General features: G+C 39.6%; 1 protein-coding gene across 1 annotated transcript in view; it reads right to left on the bottom strand.

Annotated features, from left to right (window-relative positions):
- polrmt (polymerase (RNA) mitochondrial (DNA directed)) overlaps positions 1 to 23794 on the bottom strand; it is a 49187-nt gene that overhangs the window by 14729 nt on the left and 10664 nt on the right. Inside the window, exons 6-15 of the mRNA XM_005734029.1 lie at positions 21695 to 21844; positions 19924 to 20091; positions 19242 to 19412; positions 17127 to 17366; positions 13870 to 14655; positions 13323 to 13445; positions 11246 to 11368; positions 9992 to 10171; positions 8876 to 8962; positions 6688 to 6801 (exon numbers count right to left, since the gene is read on the bottom strand). Coding sequence (XP_005734086.1) covers positions 6688 to 6801; positions 8876 to 8962; positions 9992 to 10171; positions 11246 to 11368; positions 13323 to 13445; positions 13870 to 14655; positions 17127 to 17366; positions 19242 to 19412; positions 19924 to 20091; positions 21695 to 21844 — 2142 coding nt within the window. The remainder of the gene's footprint in view (positions 1 to 6687; positions 6802 to 8875; positions 8963 to 9991; positions 10172 to 11245; positions 11369 to 13322; positions 13446 to 13869; positions 14656 to 17126; positions 17367 to 19241; positions 19413 to 19923; positions 20092 to 21694; positions 21845 to 23794) is intronic.

The following is a 23794-nucleotide window of genomic DNA, read 5'->3' on the forward strand; positions in this document are numbered from 1 at the left end:
ACACATAGAATAGTTTCAGACATTAACTGCTTATTTAGATCAATGAATACATGGAGTCGGGTGGTACAGATACTCCACCAAGAAGAATTAAATTAAAATATCTGTGGTTTTTGTCTACAGTTAGGATTTTAGTGGTCCAACCCCACAATAAGATTGATTTTTTTAAAAACAACAACAAAAACAAAACAAAACAGGGATCGATTCCAGTGAATCCAGCATTCACTTACACACACAGGGACAGGGGGGGAACATCTAGAAGTTGCATTTGTATAAGAGATTGAAAAGAGAGCCATAGTAGAAAAAATGTAATTAAATTGAACTGTGCACTGTGGGTAATATAGGCTTTGACTCCTTAGATATCCATCATGAGTCCAATACTCATGTATGAGCCACCAAGAAGTGGCTTCCATAGGGCTATTATCCACTTAACCCTAATAAATAACTAGCAAACCAAATTAAAAGGAAGGATAAATGAAATGCAGCATTACTCAGGCTTTTACTCATAGTTATTGCTAATAGAGAGGACTTGGTCCCTGTAAGATTGGAGTCCATCCATTTAGCTGTGCCAAACATGTATATCAGGTCAGTCTTTCCGTGACCCTTGGAACCATGCCTGGGTGGGAATGAAGGGTACTATCAAGAAAGAGATACTTCTAGGAACAGACAACCACACTGATGAATGTGCTTGCCTTGCACTGAGCCTAAACTAATGTTATTTTATTCTTTTCACTGTTGGAATGGAGCGTTGATGCTGGTTAATGCCATTTATTACCTTCAGAGTGAAACACATTTATCTGTACTAAGAGTAATCCAAGTGCTTTTAATGTCATCGCATATCATTTTCACTGTTCAGAACAAGTTGAACTCACAGCATTATGATTGAATGGAAAATGTGTTTGAGTTTGTTTGTTTGTTCCCAATAATTAATGAGCTCTCATTAAAACAAATTTGCATCCATTTCCTTGCTTTTTAGGTCAACACGTGGACTGCAACACAAACAGGCAAATAATAATCATCAAATCCATGTTGAGCAGCGTGATGGCTGAGTGATGAGCCTTTCAGTTTGGGTGGCTTAGGTGTCCATTAGATGGATGCTTCTATCAGTAACCGGCTGTTTTTGACTCACCGTAAAATCTGTTTTGTCAAAATTTGTTTCTGGATTGGGTCAATCGTTTCATCCGTTTTACTCTTCATAAGATAACTTTTTCAAAGTGGTGGAAACACACTGTGTAAAATGTGACTCCAGTGATCTGCACATCAGTTACAACTAATTACGTTAACTGGCATCAGGCTAGTATAAACTGGGTGTAAAAATAGCATTTCAAGACACGAGTTTTATATAATAATAATACTAATATATAGAGTTCCTTTAGCATAAACGCTATGATCTGTGTGTCTTTTTCAGGCAAGGCCTTTTGTCACCAACACTACGCTAAACCAGATTCTACACTTACCACAACACCGTGCCGTGGCATGAAGTAAGGGTTCAGATACAAAAACTGGAGTACCTGCACATTGAAACATTGAACACTGTAATATGAAAAATTAGCATGATGCTGCAATTGCAAAAAAGCGGAAAGTTCTGTGGCTCATCTACTAACAATATGCTAATTTATAAACAAGGACACGGTCAGTTAATAACAACAATTACCAGAATTCCATCAAGAGCATTACAAATTAGTGAGCCAAAAATAAGCAGACCTGATTAGGTAAAGAATAGCCTAATAATTAAAATAATACAGAGTAAGTGTAGGTATTCTACATGTATTTCTCTCTGAAAACTCAGATGAATGAGAAGCAGCTGAAGGACAATCAATAAGCTTTTACGGACAAACTCTTGTGTTGGAAATTGCTGGGGGCTGAGTGTGGTGTTTATCTAAAGGATAGATACATTATTACAAACTTTTCCATCATATAAACCTGAAAGCTGTTTGTAACAGCTGACCTGGACAATATGTAGAAGAGCACAAAACATTATTGATAGTCAGATCCTGAGCCCTTGATGTGTTAATGAAGATACTGTTACCATGCCGCATGCATAAATGCACAGATCGCCCCTATTTTCATTCACTCATTAAAAGTGGCATTTCAGCATAGTACATAATGGCTTCAATAGATAAATTACAGAAAAAAGAAACATGAAAAATTGCTGTGTGTGTGCACACTGCTGAGAAAAGATTTTCTATGTCTGTGTGTGTACAGATCTCTCTCCTCGTGGTAAAAAGTAACCTGGCTGTTTGTGAAACAACACACATCCTTGTAGGTGTTTTGTTTTGGGATACTCGTCCTCATTCCCTTTCATGCTATGTTAAGTTTAGTTCAATTCATATAAGTTCTCCTTCGGTTAACCAAAAAACAGTAATACTGAGGGCCAAGTATATGTGAGGATGATGGTGAGGACTCAGTGAATAGGCACAGGGCTTACATCCAGGATGCACTTGTTCATCTTTCAAATATTTTTCCCCAACTTGCAGTAAATTGTGTGCTGTAAATAACCAGCCACAAAAATGCTTGTTGCAAAATTGATACTGCAAAGTAAATCCTGACAGAAGCTTTTCATAAGCAAAAGTGGGTTTCTTACTGGAACAGAATCTTAGTAAATCTGACCCATAGTGTGCTAATAACAAGAAAGCCCTAAACTGTTACGCAGCTGAAAAATGGGGGAACATTTTACTTTCAAAAACTACAACTGGTCTCCTCAGATGTTTTTAAAGGATGTGAGACACAACAAGTCCTTTTCTACCAAGCCACATTCATACACATCTGCTTATTTTAAGCCTTCAAAGACTAAATATCACACCCATCTCTGATGGATGCATTTGGAACTTTGACGCCCCAAAGGAACTCGGGATTGAACTACTAGTTAACGCACAAGGTTGAATCACAACCGCACAGCATCCCAAGCTTGCACAAATGACTTCTAAAAGAACCACAGCATGACCACTGCCATTATGACACCCCTAGGAGACTTAAATAACCGCAAGTCAAGTGTTAATGGACAACTCCATTATCTGATGCAGCTTGCTTCTCTTCTCAATGAGCACTGAGGACTCACAGGGGTGCACATCTCTCTTTTAACTATTCCCAATTCAGCTGTTTGTTTGTTTTTCCCATGAGTCTATAATTACCTCCTGCAAAGCAAACATGTCATATGGTAAGCTCTCTAGGGTCTGGTGGAAAGGTGACGTGGTTTATATGTTTCAGTTAGTGGCTCTACTGCATTTAAGGATGCTGAGTAATGAATGACAGAATCAAACGATTATGAATGAAGGCTTGTGGAACAGATGTGCACTGCATCCCTTTACTTTCTGCAATGGTTGCCACATCATCAATCATCACTTTAGGGGGACTTGTGAGGGAACATGTTTAAGGAAAAGAAAGGAGAAACTGACATGGATGTGGCGAGAGAGAAAGAAATGGAGGTTACCATCGATGTGAGTAATGGACTGCCACGCTGTTAATGAGGTCACTACCAAAAGCCATAACCTTCAATTTAATGTATACGTGTGTGATTTGTGTACAGGACCCGACTGAAACCCTGGATGTGATTAATGAGATCTCGGCCAGTCCTGCTGTGTGTCTGTGGGGAATAAGGTCCTGTAGTCTAAATCACGTCAGGGTTGTGGTGCAGATGGTCATGGATACAAAAGCCATCAGTAACTACATAAAAGCCAAGAGGGGTATTCCTATTCATCATGTGATGGTTTATAACACACACCTTATTTTTTGGAGTGGAACCGGTTTTATCCTACATTTAACACTCCACCTTTCTCTGCTGTTGTGTATCCTCTGGGCCTCTCCCTTCTCCTCCAGAACACAGATGAAAACAGCTGGAGACTCACAATCTCACACCGCCCCCCTAAGCAACACTTTCACTGACCTTTTCCAAATCTTCTTTCTTACAAACTTTTTTTTCCCTGCCTACCTCTTGGGGGTGTCTTTGATACTCAAACTGCATTTATTATTTCACCCCAAAATGCCACAAGATTCTGCACATTCAATGAAACATCATGCTTCTCCTGGGAACAGCATTTCTTCTGTTCCAAAGCATGAGGAGGTATGGAGGGCATCACATCGACATTTAGAGATCGTTCACCAGAATCTGAATGAAAAGCCAACTTATTCTGTGCAGACCACGTGTTTTTCAACTTTTGAGAAAACGTGCTTATATCCAAAAGAAAAACAAGCTTCACAGACACAGCCTACCATCTTTTCATTACTAGACAAGTGAGAACAGAGAGGTAGAAGTGAGAACACATACCAAGCTCATAGAAATCTGGCGAGTAAATCAGGAAAAAAAAAAAACTTAAGGCGAGCCAAAAGATGGCAAAGGCTTGCAAACAACCAACCAAACAAACAGAAAGCTATAAAAAAAAATGACCACCAATGTGCATGTATCTCACTCTCATATCAGGGAGCAGGGAATCTTTTACATCTCTGTGCTCGGGGCCCACTGTCTCATAATCCATCCATGACCGATTTGCTAAAACTTTTATTCAAAGGGATTAGCTCCGAGGGTTTGTGACCCATTACATTTAGTTATTTATTAGCACTGCACTATTTCTGTATTGCTATAGGCCACCACCACTGTACTTTACTCTTTAGTACTGTACAAAAAAAGAAATTATGCACAGTGCCCATCAGCATTCACCACCAAAAACCAAAGTAACTGATTCTTTCCGCATAGAGGACATTAGATCACATGCTTTTAGTCACCCTATAAACTCAAAATCCAGTCAAATCCAGCCAATCCAGCTGATGATTCCCTCGTGTCACCATCCGCAGCGAGTGAGATTTCACTGTAGCTGTGTTGGGAGAGGGAATAAAAATAAACAGGGTATCTAAGCCAGAGTGACCTATGATCCGATTAGTATCTCCCAATCCTGTTAGGCTGCCTCCCTGATGTATGTTCATGCTTCATTCAGCTACTCTATCCTACTCCAATTTCCTCACCTTCCATCAGCCATGGAAAATCCTTGATTACAAAGGTCAGCATTTGTATCCCAACTCCGTATGCACAGGGAAAACCAACAGAAATGAAGCAATGTACACACATGCATGCGCACACACACACACACACACACGCACTCTACTGATGTTATGCCACTGTAGCTACTGTCTCCCCAGTTATTGGTTTTCTCATTGTGCATTATACTTCATCTTTCCACTCTATCTAGAGTCTAATTACTAATGACCCTCAAAAACACAGTGGCCTTGGATTTAAGAGGCAGAGAGGAGACTGGGAGATTGAATTTAATCCAGCTATGCAGAGAAAAGGTGACCTTTCTGCAAGTTAGTTTCATTTTTGTTGCTCAGTGATGCAACTGGATTAGTGAGTTATTGTAGGGGGTGGAGAAAGCTATCTGGGAAACATAAGCTAAGACCTCAATCAGCCATGAAGTTATCTTTTCATTCATTTAGGCCTTGAAAAGAAGCACAGCTAATCATTTCCATTGTCCCTGTTGGACACTAAAAGAAGCAGATCAAATCAGGGGAACGTGTCCTACTACACCAACAGAGAGAAAGAGATGCACCCTCAGGGGACTAAACCATCTGTCACCCTCGCTCTCTTGCACCTGCTCATGAGGTGTCACTCCCTTTCTAAGCTAACCTTATGCTTGATGTCATACTAAAAGAGCAGGCTGCATGCTGGGCAAGCCCACAGCTAGCTCTCTGATTGTACTTGGCACACACTACATGTCTGTCTCCACCTTTCACTTGATTCATAAACAGGAATGTTAGAGGTCACAGCGGTTTTTATATAATCAACAGCACAACACCTATAAGTACACCGCATATGTGAGTGTTGTTGATTATATAAAAGCCACAGGTATGTTCTCTGTATATGATACCGCCAGGATCTCCATAGTGATTCTGGGGAGCTCCATTAAAGTTTGTCCGCTCACAACAATTACAATATTCTATCAGCAGCATTATGATGGCCTGCTTCTCTAAACAAACAAACAAACAAACAAAACAAACGCTAACAAAATCCAGGTTGTTCAAAACCGGTTAAAAGCCAGGGTACCTTTAGTACAGGGTACTTACTATAAATACGTGTAAATGCTTATTCAGCTCATGTGTTAAGCCAATGACAAACCAGGTTCATTTGAAATTCCATAAAGTCCAACTAACCTAAAGACCTTTATACATCAATGAAATATTAGTCGGAGCAAAAATACAATGATGTATCAAAACTTACATGTGACAAACAAAATAGGACAGAAGGTTTCAAAAAATGCTTGGTATGTCAGAGAACAGTTAACACTTTGTTCTCTAACTCGTGTCAAAAGTTGTGTAAAGTATGTGCTATGAAAAGGCCAATTGTAGATGTGTGGAGAAACCAGGCGAAAGCAGAGATAAAGAGAAGTAAGACAAACAAGCCAAGATACAAGAAAACAGCATAAACGTCAGGTGGTGAATTTCTCAAAACATAGTGAAATGAAGACTGGCATGTAATTGGCTCAGCTGTCGGAATGACCATGAAGAGAAGCGATACACAGTCATCAAGTAAGAAACAGATTAACATACAAGGCCAACGGAGATAACAGGTATTGTCAGACACAAAGAAAACTGCCACTAATGTTACTACTTAAGCAACAGATATCATGTTAAAACTGCAATAGACCGGTGAGAGACAGAGAGGAGGTTAAAGAGCTTCCACGTTTGTCTTAAGGTGAGACTTACCACTTGGTTGCGTGTGCGGTGGTACGGTTGAATGATGGGTAATCCCAGGGGTGTCACCCATTGCACAGTGTGACCCGACTTAGAGATGAGCCTGGCGCTCTCAGTCAGCCAGTCCTGTAACAAATGGATTCAATCAGAGGTAACATGAAGGGACACAGTGATAGAAATATTTAATATTAGTCAAGAATGCGTGTGTGACATGCTTGTATGTTTAGAGCATGTTACTGACAAGAGTGCAACTAAATTTAAATCAGGTTAAATGAGGTTGATGGAGATTTCAGGTTCGGCTAGACAGGGCTAAGACACCAATGCTACCTCTGAGCCTCCAAGTAGGCACACCTGTGGTATCAATCCCAAAATCCAACGTAGCCTTGTTCTCAAGTTATCGCATTCACAAAATTAAACCGTAAAAAACCACTACGATGCATTTGAAACAAAAAATAGACACTTGATTGCCTAGACTAGAGCATCAACAAAAGATTTATGCACTTACTGCTCATTCTACTTCTGCTGCTCTACTTTAAGGACCTACTAACAACTGTTGCAGACTTGTTGCTGAACAGTGAAGTGTCGCTTAGTCTGGAATATCCGACAGCACTGTTTGCATACGTGTCTGGAATAGTCTGCCTCCAAAAATGGAAGCCCTATTGATGTCCCATAAGGGTTTTGTCACACATACAAATGCACACTCAGTGAGCTGTAGGAAAGATAAATATGTCCTAGCAACTGGAGTTAGCAACCTGACCAGAAGCTGGTCCATTAAACATCACCTCGCCTCCTACAATCAAAGCACAAAATAAGGAAACCGCAAAAGCAAAGAAACCGACGTCAGAGATTAAGAAAAACATCTTGAAAAATTGACTGACTGGCAAACATACAGACAGAGGTGGGCACAGACAATGAACAAACAGTGGGAGCACAATTTGAAGTTAATGATCAGCAGTGTTGACAGGATAAATGGGAAATGTACAGAGAACGTAGGCAAGGTCAGGGATAACAGCGTCAAGGATTGATCAGCTGCCTCTCTTTCCCCTCATACTTCAGCTCTTCCCTGTGAAATGCAAGTGGGGATGTGACCTATAAAAGCAGCGGGGGATACACACACTTACGCACTCACGCTGGCAATAGCATCACATCGGCACAAAGGTATGTTAGGAAGGGTATTTATCATCTCAGACTGGGCTATCCCTGCGTGTTTCCCACAGGACACACACACAAAAACAGTGGTTGGTGGTAATAATGGTTCGGCAGACTCCTCTCTGCCTCTAGAGATATTAAACAATCCCCTACCAGGTGCACGTCCTAAATCTATTAATGGAATCTATGTGATGAATAGGTGCCATTGGCAGGGTAACAGTAAAGTAAACACGCCATTAATAAAATTCAAATAAGAGCCTATCTGCAGCAGTAGATCAGTAGGCAGAGCATGCTTTAGAGGTTTGTAATGTCCTAGCAACAAACAAACCTCATTTAAAAACAAAGTAATTTAGTGCCGACTAAAACTTTTCCAGATTTATCTTTGCAAGACGTGTTTAGTTGAATATGAAGCACAGAAATTTCTTTAAAAATCTGTATGTCAAAGCAAATACTGATTAATTATTAGTCACATATGCTGAAATATATGCCTGTAGCTTGTTAATTAACCTACTGTACACTGAAAAAATAAAAAATAAAACAAAAAAATATAGAGGTTACACACTAATTATAGGCATATTCTCTTTTATTTTCTTTGATAGTATCAAATAATAGATTTTTCTTGTGAAACATTTTAAAGAAACTCATCTAAAATAAAACGTTACCATAATAAATGGTATCTTCGTTATAAACACAGAGAAAAAGCTTGAATACTTTTATTTTAGTTGCAGTTTTTAATGAATACTTGTATTTTTTTGCTGTTTTTACTGCATGTGTTCTAGTGAAACTTGCATATATATCCAGAATACAACATTGCTATCCAGAATAGCAATAGTGCTCTCATCTCCAAAACTTTAAAGAACATACAGAGTGCCGAGTATAAAGAAAACAAAGGACACCAGCACTCCCTGGGGAAAAAAAAAGTCATTATATCTCCCCAAATAATGTGTTTAACAATATTTCTAATCAAGTGCCACCACAGATTGATGATAATTTGTTGGATGAGATCATTTTATCATTTGCATATGTTGTAATGTACGTGTGATGAGCTCACCTGTATCTCTCTGGTCCCTGTAAACATCTCCTTTAAGGCATTGAACACCTGACGCACCAGGTAATGGGATGCATCCCACACAAACTCCTGGAAAAACAACAACACAGGAGTCTTTCATAGTTGGTCAAACTGTTTAATTTGTCCAATTTTAAAAATTAAAAACATGCATTTTAGCTTTTAATTGTGCTTCGAATGGTGGCTACATGTATGATGCAAATTAGTGTTACAAATCAGGGTATCTCATTTGCATCTCATTACACTGATATGATCTCTACAGAAGGCCTTGCCCTCTTTTCACCATCCATCCCACTGTAATCACTCACAATTACACTCCCCCCTAATTCCCTGTTTAAACAATTAGGAACATTATCCAGAAGTCATTTAGCAGAATGCCTGTGAGATAGTAGACAGCAGACAGAGTTATGCTGATCCCATCTACACAGACAATGAGATTAACTCTAACTGTTGTAAGGAATTGTGTAGCTATGGAACACTGGAGCGCTGTGAGAAGATTCAGTTCTTCCATTCTCCTTTCTTGGTGTCATGTAACAGAATGGGTGTGTCCATCAAAGGAGAATTCAGGCCCAACCAAATCAAAGTGCAGATAACTAAAAATAGACACGCAGTGGCTGTGCGCAGGATATCAAATATAGCTACTGTTGGATTGCATTCCCTGAAACGTCCATGCAATGTGATCATAAATAAATCTGATCAAAGTAAATATTAAAAGCATCGGTTCAGGCTCCATGCAGCTCATTTAGAGACAGTGTAGTATGACTCTTTACGTCAAGGTCAAACTGACTGAAATACCTTTGGCTGCAGAAACAAATGTGATGATTGTACAATACAGTATGTGGCCGCTATTTGCAGTGCATTAAATCCTTTAAACCCTTTACACTCATGCAGAAGATAAAAGAGTAAGTATAAAAAAAGCTACTTAAAAATAGAGTTTAAAGCGTTTGCAAGAACATACACAAAGTGAGAGGAACCCCTCACACAGAGGAGGTCCTGTGTTAAGGGGCCGCTCTGTCATGCTGAGCTGATACCGTGCTAAAAATAGCGTAGCGTGTATGAAGGAACTCTTTCACTCGCCACCCTCTTTCACCGTTGCTATACCTTCGGAAACTCGTCAATCTCCTTCAGTCTTTTCTCTATCTGGAGGCGTCCGCCATAGCGAGTGACTCCGTACACCACAGTCATCACTGTCTGTTTAACCACCTTCCTGCTGATGAAGCCCTCCAGCACCTGGGCGATCTTCAGTCCGCTCTCTGCATCCCGAGCTCGTAACTCCTCCACCTGGAACATGTAGACAACTTACATATGAATTTTCTTTTTTAAAAGGAGGTCTTTTGGAGGACAATTTAAAGCTTCCCCAAAAATGAACACAGATAACATCTGCGTGACATTAATATAATATGTCACTTATAACAGAAGTGAGTCCTCACAGCTTTGAGACTAGAAGCAGAAAACTCATTTCATGATCAGCAAAGCTATTTTTCAGCTCTTGTTGTAAAGCAGTCTTAAGTAATGTGACTCTTGACAGTGTTACTTATTGTTTAACATAAAACAACAACAATATAGTGAGTCTGTAGGGAAGGTTTTGCGATTTTTCCAAATTCTTTAGACTAATCATCTTTAAACAGGCTTTGGTTGTACGCAGGCAAAGAGTCCATGTGGAGAGCAGAAGAGGAGCAGAAGTGCAATTATTGCCTCGCAATTATTGTTCTTTTTAAAATGAATTTGAATTCATAAACGATGACTGGTCACTAGAAGAGGAAACCTTGGTCCAGGTATTCACTAATTTAACAGGGTCCCTACAGATTAGCAACTGTGCCTGGAGACAAGGTCAACAAACCAGCCAATGACAGTGGTTATTGTACAGTAAACCCCAAGACGACTTATTTATCCATGTAGCTTCTTACATCACAGCTAATGTCATCATGGTATCTAACAATAAACGCAATACTCTGAGGCAAACATTACAGTCACTGTGTGTGGACTTCTGAAATGGATGTTTTTGCTCTGTTCTTTCTGAATTTTCCGGTACTGAAATGTCAGCACATCACACTTATCTTCCAACTGTGCCTCCTAAAAGCACGCAGGCTCATGCTTCACCATTCAAGACTTTAGACATGAGACAGTCTCGTCTCTGCACTTTCATGCAAAGCAAGAGAAACCAAGCACTTCTGAAGACAAGGCCTAGACTAAAATATAATCTCAATGCCTTAGCTTGTCACTCACTGTGGGATCCACTGGGCCGTCTGAATACTAACAGGTGAAGATCTGCAACATGCTTTGCAACTGATATGTGCCATCATTAATCTGTGTAACCGTAAGTCTGCGCAGTTCAAAGAAAGTAACAGAGCAGACCTGTTGTGCAACTCCGCTGTAGACATCCTGGGGCACATCACAGGGCATGAGATTGACTGATGTAGCACCAATAACATCTCTGCCTAGAGCGGCGTAGTGCTGGAGACCATTACAGGAGCCGTCCTGGAGAAGAGGTGAAGAAAAAGATTAAAGCACGACTGTGGAGGCAGACAGCAGAGAAAGAATCACAAGGATCCGCACTGATTGGGTCAAGTCATCCAAGGAGCAAGGTTTAAAGGTCTGCCTTTCTGCCAATAAACAAATAATAAAGCACAAAAAAAAGAATAAATAAGATGAATTGCATGAACGTGAGGATATGTTGGGAATATGTTATGTGGTTGAGGCTTTGTTGCACTTAATTTCAAAGACTAAACTTAATTTTTCACTGTATTCAAACCAACATGTAACCTACAAGTGTATAAAATAATACAGTTTCATCTTTTTTTTCTTTGGGTTTCACTTTATCATAATTAAAGCTGTTAAACACCAAGCTAAGCAACGTAGATATATGTATCTGGGTATCAGGACAGATAAATCTTCATTCTTGTCCATCCTTCTTTGATCCTCGTCCCCTATGTAACACTAATATAGTGCTTGCATGTGTTGTTGTGGAGAGGCAACATTTAAGTTTCACAACTAAGTCTAAGCTCACCCAACTTGACTCCTGGTCATCAACTTTATTTATCCATATATTTCAATATCTATCAAATGCAGTAAACTCTAAATTACATCAATCAGATTTAAAATAAATAAAATTGAATTAAAGTAAATAAAATTGAGCCCTGAGGCTTACTTTTATATGCATTTAATTTCATTCAAACCCTAAGCCTCAATTTTATCTAAAGTAGTTTAGCTGAACTTCACCACTCAATTAAGTAATAATAATAATAATAATAATGGATTACATTTATATAGCGCTTTTTGAGACCCTCAAAGCGCTTTACAATTCCACTATTCATTCACTCTCACATTCACAATACTGGTGGAGGCAAGCTACAGTTGTAGCCACAGCTGCCCTGGGGCAGACTGACAGAAGCGCCATATCGCGCCATCGGCCCCACCATCGGCAACACCAGTAGGCAGTAGGTGAAGAGTCTTGCCCAAGGACACAACGACCGAGACTGTCCGGGGCTCGAACCGGCAACCTTCCGATTACAAGACGAACTCCCAACTCCTGAGCCACAATCGCCCCCGAAGTGAAGTATTGGAGATACTGTCTTTTTAACACATCTACAAAGAGGAAGTGCTAAATACTTTGTGAATTACACTCACTTTTGGTCTAATGGTCTAAAAAAAAAAATAAAAAAAATCCTCTTTTCAGCTTCTTTGTCTTATTCTTTGAAGGCATGGGAAAATGTTGCTCCTTACATTTCATGCATTATTATTAGTGCGCGTTCCAGCGATGTTGGGTATAATTAATCAGACAGACAATAGCTTGTAATCACTAATGGGATTAAAATGTTCCTTTGCAACAAAAATGAGACATTTTGAGAAGTGAAAATAAAATTAGAAAATTACATTATAACAACATTATAAGAACCTTATTAACAAAGGCCTGCGGTGCAGATGAGATGAGGCTTTACTCAGCCACATATTTTGGTTAATGGTCTAAATCAGGGAATTCTTGACAAAAAGATGCTCCACAGTTAATGGATATACACTGTTCTACAAATATAGCATGTCACTAAGAATAACAATCGTTTATATGATTTTTCTGTTGCTTTTTTCTGTTGAGAAAAAGCATTGGTTTAAATGTCAGATCCTCGTGCAGGATATGTCAAAAAGGCTTCTGGCTTGCAAGATAAGGTTGACAGGTTTATAGCAGATGACATAAAACGATGAACATCGCACAGGAGGTCTTGGTTTGTTAACTTTGATTTGCCATCTAAAATAGACCCACTGAATGATGTAACCTTTTTTTTTTTCGAAAGACATAAACCTGAACTACAATAAGAAGACGTAAGATGAGTAACTCTAACAAGCTTTCCAAAATTCAAAAAGTTTTTACATTTTATTTGGACTTTTACATGACTGATATGCTACTCATTAAGCATGACTCTCTCAGTCTGTTACGTACCTGATGAACAGGAAAATGAGAGATGAACTGTGCTGGATCAGGAGATCTCACAGCATTGGCTATCTCCATGCAGCAGGCCAGAGCCTGCCATGGCTCATCTGCATTCATCCACCACTTTCTACCCTGAGAGAAAAAGTCACAAGCACATAGCACATTATACTGCATACATACCTTTGATAGGAATACAAAAAAAGTTGTACATATTCTAGTATTCAATGTTTAGACTGATAGTTAAACCATTGTGTCATTGGCATTGTCCCAGTAATTAAAAACTACTTTATCCACTTTTATGAAATACATATACGTACAAACCAGTATAAAGAGAAAATAACCAAATATTAGTGAGTGTGTATGTATATATTTGAGTCTGTATGGATTAGAGAAAATCCAAAAACTCAATTCTTTTTTAATAAAGTCATTAAAGTTGCCCACAGCACAAACAAGTTCAAATAACTCATTAAAAACCCCAAATTACCAAGATTTCTATGACTGTGACGAGTGTACGTGGAACGTCTTACTATACAGTGAATGAGCAGCAAGTACTAACATTTAGAGGGTTGTCGGCAGAGTCCAGTATGTCCTCCATGATAGTGTTGGCATACTCAAGTCGGCCCTGTAGTGAGCTCCTCTTCTTTAATCCTGTAAGATTCACCAAGTGGATCTTTAGCCAGTCCAGGCCTTTGGGACCAAGCAGCTTCCCCTCCGCAAACACAAGGATTGCCCGTGTGACATCACTTCCCAGGTGATTAAAGTATGGAGGACATGGATAGGTACGTCCCCTGAAGTCCATGTTGTGAGGGAACCAGAAGATCTCGTCTCGCATGTGGTTGGCGATGGACAGTTTATAGAGAGCATCCATACGTAAGCTGTGCATCTCGCTGCATTTCTTTTTGGCATTGATCACCTGTCTTTTCATGTGGGCCTTCTCACTAGCTGTATAACTGTGGTCTTGTGGGTTAAAGTGGGGGATTTTGGGGGCTTCCGACAAAGGAGGTGGGATGTCTAGCTTATCGCTTCCACGATCATTAAAGATGGAGATAATAATGTCCAGCAAAGGTTTGTTGATCTTCCAGGCACAGTTGCCCAACTGGTTGAGAGAGTCATAGACGGCATGAAGATCTTGACATTTCTCCAACAACTCTTCGTGTTGGGTCGCCCCGTCCACTGTGCGCATCAGCTTCGTCGGCGTGAGCAGGTATGCTCCAAACTTGACTGATGTCCAGGGCACTGGAGGGCACAGCATCGGCATCACATAGGAGTCAAAAGTCAACTTGGTCTCCATGGCTTCCTGCTGCATCTGAGTAAGGATGGGGTGGGGCTTGATGAAGCCAACCTGGCGGGTAAAACATCACAAGAAAATCAGTCGCAAACTAAAAAAGAGCAGACACACCAGTGAACAGAGATTGCTGTTTCAATTACAACAACATGAAAAGGACTGCCTCAGCTTATTTCTAAAGCCTGGTTAATCATGACAGGATATGGTCAGCATCAAGTGCAAATTTGATTAATAAAGGTATAAAAGCAACACGCTTCGACTTCTGTTGAATCATAAGTTTGAATCATAACTGACATGTGAGAACAAGTGTAACATCTTTATTTGACTGTTATGTTTGTTACATGCCAACCCCGCTCCGGAGCCAGAGGATTAGGCACGATAGTTTTTCCAAGAACAGGGCTTTGATGTTAAAGAGTTACCGCAGTGACAGGAAAAGAAGAAAAAAAAAAATCACTGTAACCTGACAGAAACACCTCAGCTTTGCACGAATGAGTCAGACTTTCATGCTGCGCAGTAAAATCATTAGGATGCCCCCCTGATGGACTAACCTCCACCCAGGGAAAGAAGGGAGATGGGAAGAATAAGAGAAAAGACGGTAGAATGGAACAAAGAGAGACAGAAAATTACACAGGAATGAAATTCAGCAATAGGTATGCCCTGCTGCCAAAGTGCATCAAGTCCCAAAAATCCACAGTTCTCTCTCTCTCTCTTTGTACTCACCCCCCAACACATGCCTCACCCTCCTGCAGGGTCCTGCGGCAGTAAATCAGCGAGCCAATTAAGAGGACACTAAAAAAGGGATTAGCGTGAGACCTATTCATCTCACTCAACTGTTCCCTTTGCCAATTCACACTGTGGGTAAATGGTTTTATAAAGCACACTCTTTTGAGCGTCACACTGGATAGGAGGTTGCTCAAGTGTTTAAGGTAACGGGCTTTAGAACAGTTCTCTTGTCCAAAGTGAAGGTCAGGCTTTTTAAGTTTTTTCCCCCTTTGTTTCTGCTTCTGCATGGCTTCTTTCTTTTAATGAAAAGTCTGCTATTCTTAAACTCTTTTGGGTCAATCATTTAATCAGACTAATTGTACACAATTAGCAAAAATTCACAATTAATTTGATTTGCCTGATCGAGAGTCCTTATAATCAACAGTTGTGTTTTGTTTTTCTAATCCATCATATAATTTTCCCTAGTTTCTAGGAGTTCCCCTAATCTTTGGTCTTTTTTCCCCCATAAATCTCAATTGAAAGAATATTTTTCTTGGTCTGGGTTAATACTCAGACATCCTTTTATCAGATTATCAGAAGGTATTGGACTTCAACAGAAACTACTGTTTCTGTATTTACTCCCTCTTCTGCAACTTCTTAGCTCGATTACGGATATTTGGTATCATTGTTACGCAGATGATATTCAGCTATATATCTCTTTTAGGCCACCTGATGTTTCTAAGCTTCAAATCTTCCAGCCCTGCTTTGATTCCATTAGAGATTGGATGACTGAAATTATCTTAAACTAAATGCTGAGAAAACTGAAATCATTGCCTTTGCTCCTGAGAAATTTGTTCCCCTCGTGGTTAAAAATCTAGGCCCTCTTGCTTCTTATACTAAACCCTCTATTAGGAACCTTGGTGTTACACTTGACCCAGCTCTGACGCTGGACACACACGTTAAATCTTTGGTTCGCTCGTGTTTTTACCAATTAAGAAATATTGCTAAGATGAGTCCCATTGTGTCACGCTCCGAAATGGAAATGATTATTCATGCTTTTGTTTCATCTTGCTTAGATTATTGTAATTCCTTGTTTACTTGCTTAAGTAATGCCTCCCTGGAACAACTGCAGGTTGTCCAGAATGCTGCTGCTAGGCTTCTGACAAAGTATCCCAAATACTCCCATGCCACTCCCCTGCTGATCCAACTGCATTGGCTGCCTGTCAAGTTCAGGGTCCATTTTAAGAGTATAATCATGACCTACAGGGCCCTGCACGGTGTAGCTCCAACTTACATCAGTGATCTTCTTCTTCCTTATTGCCCCAGCAGGTCCCTGAGGTCTTGTGACCAGGACTTGCTGGTTGTCCAGCGTACAAGGTTAAAAAGAAAAAGTGACAGAGCGTTTGTATCAGTGACTCCCAGACTCTGGAACTCGCTCCCTTTGAGTTTGAGATCTGTGGACTCAGTCATTTCTTGTAAAAAGCAGTTAAAACGTATCTGTTTAAACTTGCTTTTGGTTGATTTTGTTTGTTTGAGGTTGTATGTCTGTTTCTGAAGAACTTTTATGATTTTTATGCGATTTTGTTTACCTTGAAAGGTGCTATATAAATAAAATTTTACTTTATTTTACGTCTCTCAGTCTGCAACACAAAAAAAGGAACCTAATCAAGAGGATCTGTGTCAACCTTCTTGTTTAGTCAGGAATCTGTAATAGGTGTTTTATTTTAAAAAATGCTTTAATAGAGTCACCACCAACCCTAGGTTATCAAATCATGCGCTTCAATGATACCTCTGTGGAACAGACCAGGAGAGAACTTCCACCGTACCTGCCGGGTGCTGCGAAAGGTGTACATGTGGTAGAGGATGGGGATGAGTTTCCTGTCATAGGCTGGGTTCATGATGTCGCTATTAATTTTAAGATTTTTAACCATCATATCCACCATGTACGTGCCAAGCTCCAGAGTTACTATGTATGGCCAGCTTGTCTCGCCCCCCTGCAGCGTAGGTCCTGAACTCTGCTCCATCTCCAGCTTCCACCACTGCTCCCTTGGAAGGACGTCATACACCTGCATGGATAAAAGGTTGGCTGTTTTAATTTTGTGAGGAAAGTGTGTTATTTTGTAAATACCTCAAAGATATAAAGATTCAGAGTTACAACCACTTTCTAGTATTTTCTCTTTTATGAAAATTAGCATGAGCAAGCTTTATATTTGCTGGTTTTATTTGGTCTGCACGTATATCCTTGGTATTAAGTCCTGGATCCTCCAGATCACCACGACTGATGGAACGGGTACCCCACATGCCTGTCTCTGCATTTCTTGTTTCCGCTGTATCTAGTTGCTAGTGATTATAATTTCCACTGGCTCCAAGTTATTTCAGCTTGTTCTGTTATTTCTGCTTATTCAGTGGCTAAAAGAGGAGAAGACTCAAGCAAGAGAAAATCTAAATCTTTTTACCAGGCTCTTAAAAAGTTTGGAAAACTGAAATACAAAAATATACAAGAAAACTTTACAAAAAAAACCCCAAAACTGGTGAAATGACTGAATATTAAGAAATTAAGTTTTAAATCACTACTAGTCAGCACTCATAAATGCAAGCTACATCGGTCGGTTGACTTTCCCAGAGCTTGGTTATAGACCAAGACTACATTCACACTCCTCCTAAGCCATATGAGATATTACATCAGATAAATGAACAAATTTTTCTATTTATTCTGGCTATTTTTTTAATTAAAACTGCTTTATGGTTATTTTGAATTTAACTCAAATGGCAACCCCAGGGCTGACAAACAATTAAGGTTATTAGAATAGCTGCTTTGATCATTAGATGTGCAAACACAGGAAGCTGTAGCTTATTACTGCCTGCCAGGTCTCACGTCCACTGACTGCAATCACTGATTGGACCCCTTGACTACGTTTGTGCTTCTGGTGCCTTTTGGAGCACTTTAGTTGAATTATCTGACAAATAATATGGCTTCACTGTGTGCTACAGTCCAGAAAAGAAATTTGTGCTTTAGTTCTGAAAAGTCTAATTCTTGTCTTTTGTTTATTTGTTACTGATTAGCATAAATGTGCCTGTTTGCTGCAGCTTACTAACCACGCTAATGTCAGTTAATACCATAGCAGTCCACCCTCTCCCCGAAATATGAGGAGTCCCGGTGCCCAAATTTTAATTTTACGTAGACGTTTAATAATAAATACTCTACATAAACACTACTAGCCTTCAGTAACAGGGAGCGTTGCCTATTGTTTCTGACATTTATCTTCAAAATTGATCCTTGAACACGTAAATATGTAAAGTGAGAACTTTGACAAGGGAGAATTTAAAGTAACACTCGCTGTCAAAACAACAATGAAAAACATTTTAATAGGCAGCATTTTAACTACAAAGGCTGCATATAAAGTGCCTTTCATAAAACACCTTAACTAACATCGAGTCTAACTAACTGGTGGACTATAATGAGCTCTTGCTCATTATAGTCTTGATGACATACGCATTTTCCCTGAGTGCTCCAGAACCATCAAAACAGTGAGTCAGTGATCCTGCCTGTACAGTCCCATTGAGGAAACACAGTCCTTCATTTTACTAAAAAGGAGTAAACAGCATTTCAATGAGTTTGAGAACAAGGTCGCAAACAAAGTTTACAGAAGTCTATAACATTTGGCTTCATAACATGAAAATATTGTAGTTTAATTGGTCAAACAAATTCGGTCTGGCTTCTGGGAAGTAAAATATGATAAAAAAAAGAAAAAAAGAATGCAGCGCTGAGAAATGAAAGCCGATAGCCCACACTGGATGATAAAACAGAAGATTAGACTCAAATCAGTAGTAGCTACATCATACTTCAGCCATAATATTGCAGATTTTATAACAACTGCCATGCAGTACAGCATGCAAAGCATATCTCTTGCTAACAAGTATGAGGAGTTTTTTCTTTTTACCTTAATATCTTTGGCCAGTAGGTCTGTGTAGGCGTTATAAATGCTGCCCAGCTTTTCCACCGTCTGATTCTGGTGCTTCTGACGCACGCAGTACTTAGTGAAGACCCTATTGCCGAGATCTCGAGCTAAAATCTTTAGCGACTCTCCGCTAGGAGGCAAGTTGGCAACACTCTGGACAAAGGAACACAGTTAAAAGATATCTTACATTAAAAAACAATATATAAATAAATAAAAAACAGCAAATGACTGTTCAGGGCTTTTGTAAAGTCTTATTAGTCTAATGGAAAAAAAGGGGTTTGAGGGGATCAGAGGGAAAGATTATAATGCAAACTGTGTTCTAGAATTGGTTCTCATAACCCTGCATATTTCCCCTGTACTGGAAGCAAAGATATCTGATGAAAGCATGTCCTGCTTAACTCTTACAATGTGATGTTTTGATAGACATTGCCACTGTTAGCTACTTGATTTGTGTTCTATGGTTTTTCCCATATTGGTTGTGTCAAATTACACAAACGCAACGACAATAAAAAAAAAAAGACAGAACATCAATACAGACCACTTTGTAATGCTGTAGTAAAATAAAATTGATCTCAACTCTATCAAAACAGAGACAAGTCTTTGTAATATCTTAAAATTCTGGCTTTTTATTGATCGGTAGGCTGGGCTAGGTGGCTTGTATTACCTGTATCATGATGTCAACATACTCTTTATCTTCCAGGAGACACAGATACGGATAAAGGTTAAGTCTGTAGTCCCTGGTGTTGCTTTTTGCCAGGATCATTTGGCTCTCCCTTAAGGCCTGGAGAAGGATCATCTGCCACTGAATCCGCTGCTCTGCCAACAGCTCTCTCTGAAAGGACAACACAACGGGATTAATTTCATGAAAGTGACCGATAGCATAAAAACCATAAAAGGTGAATTTGTTGAAGTTGTTAGGGGGAAAAAGAAAATCAAAAAACAAACAAAAAAACCCCACTCCAGAAGCCTTTATCAGAAACTACATGATCCAAATGGAAGATCATTTGAAATATGCAGTAGAAATGGTCATATCACACTGGACGGAAGCCTTGTGTCTAACATGGCCATGAATTTCATTAGTTGTTTAAGCTTGTTCGGCCCAGATATATTCAAATGACAGTGAGAAGCAAAACTAGCCTTCTGAGACAACACAACTGGGTCAGCACTTGTTTTTCTAAGGCTAAAACAGAAAGGAAGAGTCTGCTCTGTGTTTTCAAAGTCTAGCCTGTTAGAAATTTCAATTTGAATGCATCAAACTAATTAATGATTGATTAGTTCAAGTGATTACCAAGACACACTACTCTACAAGGACCTATAAAAAACAAGCTTTATGAAGAGAAGCGTGGACCAGGCTGGCCCTTTTCACCTCCAAAGCTGATCAACTGCCAACTAAGAATTAGCAGATGTATGGCTGCTATGAACCTGAGCAACATTTGACTCTTACATTACTTGCACTCAAGTTAAATGACTGCATGTGCATGTGTTAATGTTTTCTCTTTAGTTTGACTGAAACAGAGACCCAGTCTGGATTGTGAATAGAGGGGTGACTCCGCATTCTCCCCAGCGGCCTCCATTACAATACATTATTATTCTGCCCTGCCTGTCTGCAAATGCTTCCTGACCACCAGGGACTCTCTGCCTGCTTGCTTCCCCACATAGCCCATCTGCACAGACAGACGGCCCAGCCAAGACCGTAAATGCCAGAGTTCGTAAAAAAGCACACCGCAGGAATACAATGTTTCTTCATCGAACCTGTCGAGCCTGCATGCATATCGTTTTAAAATTTACATCAGAGAAAAATAATTATATCTCAGTAAAACATTATAAATATTATCATAATTATACCAAAAAAAGCAGATTACTGCCAAGACGACACACATCCTCTACAGTCTGAATATTACACTGGGTGCCAGTATGCTGTGTTTTGCTGGAGATCTGTAGGCTTTTTTGTGGTTCAAAAGGATAAACTGTCAGCACAAAACAGCAAGAATGCAATGTTCTTCCAGCAAAAATGAAACTTTTTTTCATTCCAACAACCAAAGAAAGAGAAGAGAAGAAAAAGTTACCGTGAAACGTATCTTTCTTTAAAAGACATATACCACCACATGCTCACGGATCAGAACACTACTGTGGGTGTGGGCAACAAAATACATAATGTTTGCATTGAGTTTAGATCACCTGCTTGCAATCTATCCCAAATTATAATAATTAATTACCCATAACTAACATTAACAGAGCAAAGGCAACGCCTCACCACCACTGACCTGATCTGTGTCATTTAAGACAGCTGTTGTTTCGAAAACAAAACAACTAGCCGTGTGTCATTAATACCTGAATCCTTTTCATTACACAATCCATTCTCATGAGCATCAGAGCAACAGTCAACATAAAGGACAAGCTGAAGACGAAAAGGGGAACCGAGTCGGTTGATTTACCATTTTCGCCATGTTTTCAGTGACGGGCTTGGCAGCTTCCACAGAGTCTATGGTGATCGTGCAGGCCTGCTCCACACTCAGCTGACGTTTAAAACGCTCTTGGAGATCCTCCTGTGTGAAGTCCAATTTTGGGTAGATGTGGTCCGCCCTCTAAAACATAACACGTAACCAAACATCAGACAGACACAAACGATATCTTGTACAGTGCAGATCTTTCTTGGCCTGAGCCTAACCGAAAAACCCTAACGGAACAAACTCAACTCAACCCAGGCACCTGTCCAACCACCAACATAGCCACTTATCTAATTCTGCTTCCATTTAAAACTCGGAGCTTCACCTGTGGCGAATAGCTCTTTAGGTAATGGCTCAATGGTATTGGCTACTAATTTTTGTAGTGGTTTTATCTGAACGGAGAGACACAGAATATAAACCAAAAATCCAGAACAAAAAAATACATAAAAGATATAAATATCCATATATATTCACATCTCATTCTGTGAAATAAGTATTTGATCCCCAAAGAAAACAGTACTTGGTGGAGAAACCTTCGTCACCAGGTCGGCCCACTCCTCTTTACAAGAACTGTCTAAATGTTTCAGGTTTCTTGTTTGCCGCTTTGGAGACTGGTGAGGCCACTCCGTGATCATTAGAGCTGTTTGATATAACGATATATATCGGATGACGATATAAAAACGTCTATCGTTTCATTTCACGCTATCGTTTGTTTCGTGGTGTCGCAAAATAAACTGTTTACAGCAATATTTTTTTCATCGTTTTGATAGTCACTGTAGTGGCTATATTAATTTCTTAAAGTTCTCTCTTTCTCTTATATTTTATATAACCACACTACAGACGGACAAGCGCCTGTTTTTATGCATTATGGTTAGCAACAACGAGTCCGCTTGTTTATGTTCCACATAAACCTTTCACAATAAAGCTCAAGATCCTGTTGAGACTTTTCAAAATAAACTGAATCACGTGAAAGAGCAGATTATTTACAGATGAGAATTTAAAAAAAAGAGCCGCCAGGTGCTAAAAAATAAACCTTAGACTCACAGGCTTTTCCCCGCAGCACACCGTGTAACAAATACTCACAAAGAAAACGGCGGCCTTTACAACTTATGTCTAAAAATGTATCGTTTCATGCATCGGTTAAAACACTCGACTCCAGCAACATGACGCGCAGCTGGAAACACTTCCCGCAAGACGAGCTGCCCGAGATTCACAGAAAATGTTACATTTTTGTGATTTATATCGTTATCAGGACGATAGAATTCTTATATCGGGATATGAGATTTTGGTCATATCGCACAGCCCTAGTGATCATAATGTACTTTTTGGAATAGGTCTGAGCAGGAAAAGTGAGCTGTATTTAATACAGCAAGATGAGCAATATTAAAAGCATGGTTTTAAAAAAAGTATGCAAATATAGGACACTTTCCCAATGAAACAGATAATTAAATGAGAGAATAATACACTCTCCAAAGACAAGTAGAAACTAGATCAAACTGCATTTTGTACGATCTGAAGCTTTAATCAAAATCTCTTCTCACAGCAGCAAACAGTATTTTAATTAGTCTGTGCTTCTGCTGCTCAAACTGATTGAAAACCCTCCAGAGATCATTCATTGTGTCACTCTGTTATCAAATGGGCCAGTTATTTGAACAGCCTTTAAGCCCCTACGACCTGCCAAAAAAAAGCCAGAGTCAGATAAATTACAAACTACCTTTATAAATGCATTAAAAGCCAGCAGGAAAGATCCGGTCACATTTGACCTTTTTGGCATATCATGAAGTGGCACAGTCCCACATTCACACTCATAGAATAAGACCTGCTGACCTTGCTACCATCCCTCTATTAAACACACACACACACACACTAACAATAAGACTGAGAGGTCTAAAAGTGAATATGCTGCATGGACTGAGGCTAAAAATACTACAATGGCACGAAAAGCTGTTAACGAATTGTGTGAGAATCACGAGGAGTAGGAAGGTGGGAAGGAGGAGGAGAGGTGAGAGGAGGAGAGGCAACTAAAGCAGAGGACCCATTAGAAAGCAGACGTGGCTCACTATAAATAGAACAGTGCCTGTCTGGCTG

Source organism: Pundamilia nyererei, unplaced genomic scaffold, assembly GCF_000239375.1.
Source record: "Pundamilia nyererei isolate P.nyererei 1_Seehausen unplaced genomic scaffold, PunNye1.0 scaffold00056, whole genome shotgun sequence".
Lineage (NCBI taxonomy): Eukaryota > Metazoa > Chordata > Actinopteri > Cichliformes > Cichlidae > Pundamilia > Pundamilia nyererei.